This window comes from Pteropus alecto, unplaced genomic scaffold, assembly GCF_000325575.1.
Source record: "Pteropus alecto unplaced genomic scaffold, ASM32557v1 scaffold167, whole genome shotgun sequence".
Lineage (NCBI taxonomy): Eukaryota > Metazoa > Chordata > Mammalia > Chiroptera > Pteropodidae > Pteropus > Pteropus alecto.
The window spans coordinates 347616-355334 of record NW_006440647.1 but is presented as its reverse complement, the minus strand read 5'-3'; the positions used below and the strand labels follow the sequence as shown (position 1 = coordinate 355334).

General features: G+C 37.8%; 1 protein-coding gene across 1 annotated transcript; it reads left to right on the top strand.

Annotated features, from left to right (window-relative positions):
* Positions 1–398: 398 nt before the first annotated feature.
* C1GALT1C1 (C1GALT1 specific chaperone 1) lies at positions 399–5784 on the top strand. Its single transcript, XM_006917819.3, has 2 exons — positions 399–654; positions 2668–5784. Exon 2 carries the CDS (start codon positions 2673–2675, stop codon positions 3627–3629), a length of 957 nt encoding a protein of 318 aa, XP_006917881.1. The 5' UTR covers positions 399–654; positions 2668–2672; the 3' UTR covers positions 3630–5784.
* The last annotated feature ends 1935 nt before the right edge of the window (positions 5785–7719 follow it).

Genomic DNA, 7719 nt, shown 5'->3' with positions numbered 1-7719 from the left:
AAAGTAACTTTCCCAGCATACCAAAGGACACAGTGAAGACAGAATTCCAGACAGTGGGGTTTCAGATGCCATTCCAATAACCATAGCGAATCCTTGCCCTCATAATTCGGTGACTATTTCAGTGGCTTGCATTTTGGTACCGGCCCAGGAGCATTGGGTAGTACACCCTCTTGTCAGTTGGAGAGTGCAATGACGGAGGAATATTTTAGAGAAGCCAATGAAAGGGCTAACGGAAGAGCTGCAGAAAGCAAGCGCCTTCCTTGCTCTCGCGGCTTCCACACCAAGAAGGTGGGAGGTGTCAGCGGGTCCTACGCACGCACGCCTCTCTGGCCGTCCCATTGGGTATAAGCGAGCGTGCGGGTCACGCCAGCAGGACGTGCTTCTCTGACCTCGGCAGAGGGCGGAGAGAAAGGGTGTGCGCGGCCCTTCCGACGTCTGCGCGGGCTTGTGGCTCCGCTTGGCTGAGGGCTCGTTTGTCCCGCCCCGTGCCCGCGGCGTCCACTTCCTGACTCTATCTACCTTTAGTGAAACCAACGAGAGGACTTCTCTTGCATCTAGAGCAGCCGATCGGGAGTGTAACCGAGGAGTGAACGAACGTGAAAGGAAAGCCGTGAGCAGCTGCGCTTTCCTGCCCCTGATCCGTTCTAGACGCGGGTGAGTGCCGGGGGCATCGGCCTGCATCAGGAGCGGCCCCCAGAGCAGCCCTACCTCGCCCCTCTTCGGGGGATGACTTGGGCCCTAACCCATTCCCAGCATGCTCTACGTGAGGAACCCGGGCAGGTGCAGCGGGAGGAGTAGAGAGGGGAGGGAGATTCAGAGCCACCTTCCTCCTTGGCCCCTCAGTGGGGTCTTGAGATAACCATGTCCACCCTCTCCTGTTCTCCATTTCTTCCTCCTCCCTTTTTCATACTCCACCCCAATCATCTTCACCTTCTAAAAAGGTACATCTGAAAAACCACTCTGGTAGTTTCTGCTTCATTTGTGCCCCTGGCAGTTTTATGTTTCCTCCTCTACACCAAATCTCATATCGAGTGCATCTCCAGTGTTACATTTTGTTTGCCTACCCTAATGGAAAAAAAGATCTGCTCCTTAGAATAATTGGTGCAAGTGATCCATGAGTCGTATCCATATCAGGAAGAATTCTGACATGCATTATCAAGCTAAGAGACAGGTGTGTTATATATTGGCCAGAAATAATGAAAATTGCATAATATGAAATACCAAAATCCTATCTAAAATTAATTTTAGAGTGCACCTGACTATTCTAATATTGTTTCCTGTCAGTTCTCTTTTCCTTCTTAGAGCTGTGTTTATTGACTATGTTCTGTGAGTGACACCAGAAAACCATCCTGCCTCTTTCCCCAGTCCCTATCCTCATTCAGGAATTACATCTGCCAAGCTATTCCACACCTTGTCCCTCTAGTAGACGCCAAAGTCTATTTCCTCTGGAAGAAAATCAAAGGATGGTTTCCTTGTAGCAGTATGGTGATGTGTGTGAAATGTAAATTATGGGTAACAAATACCACTTTTTTTCATTTGTAGTAAAACAAGGTTATTCAGTAACTTATTAATTAAATTCTCAATAATGCAGGTAGAGGCATTTCTGTAATAGAAAAAGTATTAAACTGATATCAGAAGATCTGATTTCTAGTTCAATTCTACCACTGAGTAACTGTGTGACTTTGGGTCAGTTACCTAAACTCTCGGTACCCTCTGTTCCCCCATCTGTAAAATGAGAGAAATGACATTAGGTATCTCTAAGACCCCTTTCAACTTTAAGAGACAAAAGAGAAATCTCAGTAGCCATTCCTTGTGGAGATACAGGAGAGATTGGGAAAATCTCAACAGTTGTATTTAATGTTAGCTTTTCTTTTAATTTCTAATTGAAATAAAAGTGGAGTTTCCCCCTTTTACTTCTCCAAAGAATAAGAAAATGCCTTAGAAGGAAATAAAAATGTTCATTAATGGTCCCCAGATATGCCTATATTTACTCAGTTCTCAACCAAATAATTTAACTATTTTCATTATGGGCTTTTATTACATCAGTTAGTTTGGATACTGTGTTGGAAACTATTTAGTCTTAAGAACAAAAGGTGTCAATTTCAAGAAACTTGCTTTAGATGTACTCAAAACACCCAAGGACAGCGGCTATCAGTTAAATAAAGCACTAGGTTGAAAACAAAAATGCCAATACAGATACCATTGGTGATTTACCAATTGTAGATGGTTTTATGTGTTCAATTTAAGGTTTTGATTTAAAAGTCTATTAACATATGCAGATGTATTTATATAATGCAAGCCTTTGAAATGAAATTCCTTTAAGGAGAATGATGGATGGATAATCTTTGTAACATTGGTTTCTCAGGTTAATGCTTAAATTTACTACTAGGTTGATTAAATTCCTGTAAATGAAGTACAAAAATAGCCTCCCAGAAAATTATACTGCATAGAGATATTGCTTCAAAGTTCCAGTTTATACTGAACAGTATAAATTAGAAGCTAATGATTCTTAGACTCCTTGGTACTGTATGCAACTAACTTGATTTCAAACTTGGAAACCTTTTTTAATTTAAGAGCAAAATGTAAGTCTATAAAGAATACCAAATCAAATCACTAGACTAATCTTTTCTTTATTAAGTATCCTAAGGATTCTTTTCTTCTTTATAGGAAAAATGCTTTCTGAAAGCAGTTCATTTTTGAAGGGTGTGATGCTGGGAAGCATTTTCTGTGCCTTGATCACTATGCTAGGACACATTAGGATTGGTTATGGAAATAGAATGTACCACCATGAGCATCATCACCTACAAGCTCCTAATAAAGAAGATATTTTGAAAATTTCAGAGGATGAACGCATGGAGCTCAGTAAGAGCTTTCGGGTATATTGTATCATCCTTGTAAAACCCAAAGATGTGAGTCTTTGGGCTGCAGTGAAGGAGACTTGGACCAAACACTGTGACAAAGTGGAGTTCTTCAGTTCTGAAAATGTTAAAGTGTTTGAGTCAGTTAACATGGAAACAAATGACATGTGGTTAATGATGAGAAAAGCTTACAAATACGCCTTTGATAAATATAGAGACCAGTACAACTGGTTCTTCCTTGCACGCCCCTCAACGTTTGCTATTATTGAAAACTTAAAGTATTTTTTGTTAAAAAAGGATCCATCACAACCTTTCTATCTAGGCCACACTATAAAATCTGGAGACCTTGAATATGTGAGTGTGGAAGGAGGAATTGTCTTAAGTATAGAATCAATGAAAAGACTTAATAGCCTTCTCGATGTCCCTGAAAAGTGTCCTGAACAGGGAGGGATGATTTGGAAGATATCTGAAGATAAGCAGCTAGCAGTCTGCCTGAAATATGCCGGAGTGTTTGCAGAAAATGCAGAAGATTCTGAAGGAAAAGATGTATTTAATACCAAATCTGTTGGGCTTTTTATTAAAGAGGCAATGACAAATCACCCCAACCTGGTAGTAGAAGGATGTTGTTCAGATATGGCTGTTACTTTTAATGGACTGACTCCTAATCAGATGCATGTGATGATGTATGGGGTATACCGTCTTAGGGCATTTGGGCATAGTTTCAATGATGCATTAGTTTTCTTACCTCCAAATGGTTCTGACAATGACTGAGAAGTGAAACAAGAGCATGTATATGATCACTGTATAGGACATGTGTTGTTATTATTTGTAGTAACGACTACATTCCCAACACAGTAATGATTTTTTTTTCTTTTTTCAGTTTGGTGGCACTAATTACACATTAAAGGTTTAATCACACATTAAAGTTTAGTAGCAATTTTAAAATAGGCTATTTTTTCCTTAAAACACATGAAAATTTCAAACATGTTGGAAAGATGTTTTAAGAATAATTTTGAAAATAAAGGATATATTTATAAATATTATGTGGTAAATTATAAATTACAAACATTAAAAATCTGTGGCACATATTTTTGCTGATTTGGTTAAAAATTTAACATGTAAAGACATGAATCTCTAGTTGTGAATTTGTAAAGTAAAACTTTTAGCTGTGTTTCCATTACTTTTAATGTTGGTTTATGTTCTAAGCCTCCACCAGTGCCAATGGATTTGCTTCCTCAAAATACACAACCAAGTAAAAAAGGAAATGTTACCAACCAATGTAAACATGAAAGTTAAAATCTATTCTTGAGGAAAAAAGGTGAAAATTACTTATAAAGGTTACTAATTTTCCTGGGAGCTAATTTAGGGCATTCCTCAGCATACACAATTTCAGTGTAACTCTCTGTACTTCTCTATGCAGACACAGAAATTGGAGTTGTGACTGTGAAGAATATGTCATTTAACTGCATTGCTTCTCAGTTAATCAAGCTCTCAACTGTGGCTTGGATAAAAATATATCAGTTGAGATTTAGTTACTCATGGTGGGCAAATGAGTTCTGTGGAAGTCTCCTTCGAAAAACTTCTTTTGGCAATCTGGCAGTTTCACTTGCCTGAGTTGAGTCCATCCTGGTTTTCTTTACCTGTTCAAATTCTGAGATCTCCCCACATTCATGGCTGTACCATATTCCAACTGTTTTTGTTGTGGAAGCCTTAACTTCACCATTCACCTTGGATTACAATACTATTTGCCTAATTTCAGTGGCTACTTAGAAGCTTTATCCAGTGGTGAATACAGTAGTGCCTGTGCTTATAAATTTGTGTGATACTTAAAGCTAACTTGTCCTATAATTGGGCCTGCACATGCTATATTGAGTCAGGTCCATAAGCCCCCATAGGGTGTAAGACATTTTAGAGTTCAATATTTCCTGTAACTGGCCTCATGAAGTTAATGGTCTCCTACAGCTTTCACAAACTAGAAAAAGAATTTCCTTAAGAGGGCCTTGAGCTTCAAATTACCGCTCATCGGAATATTGTGTAAAATCCCTATTTTAATTTATCTGACTTTCCTTATTGGGACTTTTGGTTAAAATGAAAGGTTATTAGTTTTGAAAAATAATAAAACCCCTTTATCAGGCACCCTAATATGTGGTCTCAGGTGCAATTACTATGGGTCAAATCATGTTCAATGTGAGTACAATGATAAACAGTATCTCACTGAGTGTGACACCCATTTTATAAGTGGCACCTTGCCCCCAATACCAGTATATTAAATTTCTGCTTTATTTATCACTTCCAATTACATTAGTGTATCACAGTATAGTTGTAATAAATATATCAGAGAATGCATTCCATTGTTTGATTTCCTAGTGAGTGCTAAGGTAACAATTGCCTTTTAAATCACATTGATGTTGTTGATTATATTTTTATACATGAGTATTTCTTTATAAAATGTTGTCTTAAATAATATGCTCTTTGAAATTATTTGTACCCAGTCTTGTAAATAAAATCTGAATCAGTAACATGGAAAATAGTACTACTGAGGTTATGGTTACAGATTTGATCACCGTGCATTCAATAGCCAAAAACTGTGACTCTAACCCCACGCTGTTATTGGAGGACGAGTCGGGAAGAATGAAAGTTTAATGGAAATTGATCATAATTGTGAATATACTTTACATATGGCTAGTAGCTACCATATTGGACAACAAAGGTGTAACAATTTTCGAAAATGTGATACCCACTGACTGAAATATGAATGAGAGAAAACTTGAAGTTTCCTCTAAAAGTTGTGTTTATCTTTCTGGTTGTCTTAAATGCAGTGAAAACTTCAACCTGACTCTTAGTAGGCCCCAGGCCATCTTCTTACACAAGTTCAATGACTAGATATTCCTCCTGAAAATTAAAATATTGGATTTGGAAAAAATTACAGATTAGACCCCTTGACATTTTTTTTTTATCTAGCTAACATTGCTTCTCAAATCTGATTTATAATGCCCAGATTTTTCTGTAATGCCTTTAAACAAACCTGTCTATTGGGCTTTCTTAAAACAGGACACACCTGTATTAGAAAAGTTACTGAAAGCAGAGTCTAGTGATGATGTACCACTAATTAGCCCTTCATTTGTTAAGAATATTGTTGTCCGGTTAGTGCCAGATGGCTTAGATTGGTGCATTCAATGCTTGTTTGAGTAGTTAATGAAGAGCATTTTTGTAAAAAAAATTTCTTTTGGCATACAAAGAAATTTGGAAATGTTTGCCAACATCTCAGTGAAGGAGTCTCTCAAAGTATAATTTAAAAATAATTCCAATATCATCAAAGATAAAACACTATAAAGTATTTAAAGGGTAATGGGAAAAATGACTTGTTTAGAAAGGATGAAATGATGGTGTATATCTGGGATCTCTCATAAATAGAGAAATACACCTTTATTAGTGTGGAATCTATACCCTATATTATTCCTTGTATACATTAAGTATCTATGAGCTCAAAACTAGGCCTGGTATTTTGTGGAAAGCAAAAGGAGCCCAAACTCATGATTCATACAGGGAGTCACTCACTTTGTGTAAGTTTTGAGCAATAAAACAAGCCATAGGTTTTTATTAGAATATGGTGGTCATTTTGCCTTAAAAGGCCTCAATTTAATAAGTGCTATTTCTTTTATCCCACATAATGAACTTGGTAGTTTTTACTGATGCCATGCAAGAATGGCCAGGCTGGTTATGCCATTGCTTTGGCAATTTGGCGAAAGCCCTGACAGGAAGAGCAAGACCTAAAAATAAGACTCAGATTTTCGATGGATGGATAGGAGCGAGGGAGGAAGGATGCACTTAATATATGACAGGCTTGCATTTGAAAAAATTAAATGCTTTGATCTAGTGATGAGGCATCCACATAGGTACTTAACGTCTGTTGAATGGGGACATTCTAATTGTCAAAACACCACTACTATCTGAGGAGAAAAGGAAAAAAAAAACTGATCTTAGCTTGACAGAAGACTGAATACTGGCAGAATCTTTTCCATATTTACCACCCTAAGGCACTTACCCCTAGAAGGAAGCTTCAGGGAGTACTACCCATTCTCCATTCCAGTGCAGTTCAATAGAAATACAACGTGAGCCATGTGTGTAGTTTTCAGTTTTCTAGTAGCCACATTAAAAAGTAAAAAGACAGGTGAAATTACTTTCAGTATTTTATTTAATGCAATATATCCAAAACATTGTCCTTTCAACATGTAATCAACAGAAAAAATTAAGATACTTTACATTCTTTTATTAAGTCTTTGAAATCCAGTATGTATTTTAGTTATAGCACAAGTCTAAATTCCAGAAGTGTGAGGACCCCACCCCTAACCCCAGGGCTGACATGAGAATAGGAGAAAATGTGATTTCTTCTAAAAGTCCTATTTATTTTTCTGGTTGTCCTGAATGCTATGGAAATTACAACCTGACTTTCAAGGTTGGCCCCAGGCCATCTCCTTGCAAGAGTTCAATCACGGGATCTTACCAAAATTAAATCATTGGTTCCTCCTCAAAATTAAGTCATTGGATCTGGAGCAAAATACAGATTAAGCCCCTCAGCTTTTTTCTTAGATTATAACTGAACTAAACTACTCCTGTCATTAATTTTAATATTCACTAATCCTCCCCATCTATCTTTTGGCTATATTGATAGTCATAAAGCAGCTGCTAGTCCTGCGTTTGCACATTACACTCTACACTCATCTCCCCACCTCTTAGCTAACCCTCCCCCGTTACCCTTTTCTAAAAAGATCCAGCAAGAGCTTTTGAATGGCATAACCTTTAAATGATCACATATCACCTGGCTTGAAGGGAACTAATAACAGACAAAGTTCGGACCTCA

Coding starts and splice junctions, on each gene's coding strand:
- C1GALT1C1 (XM_006917819.3), top strand. CDS start 2,673: ATGCTTTCTGAAAGCAGTTCATTTTTGAAGGGTGTGATGCTGGGAAGC.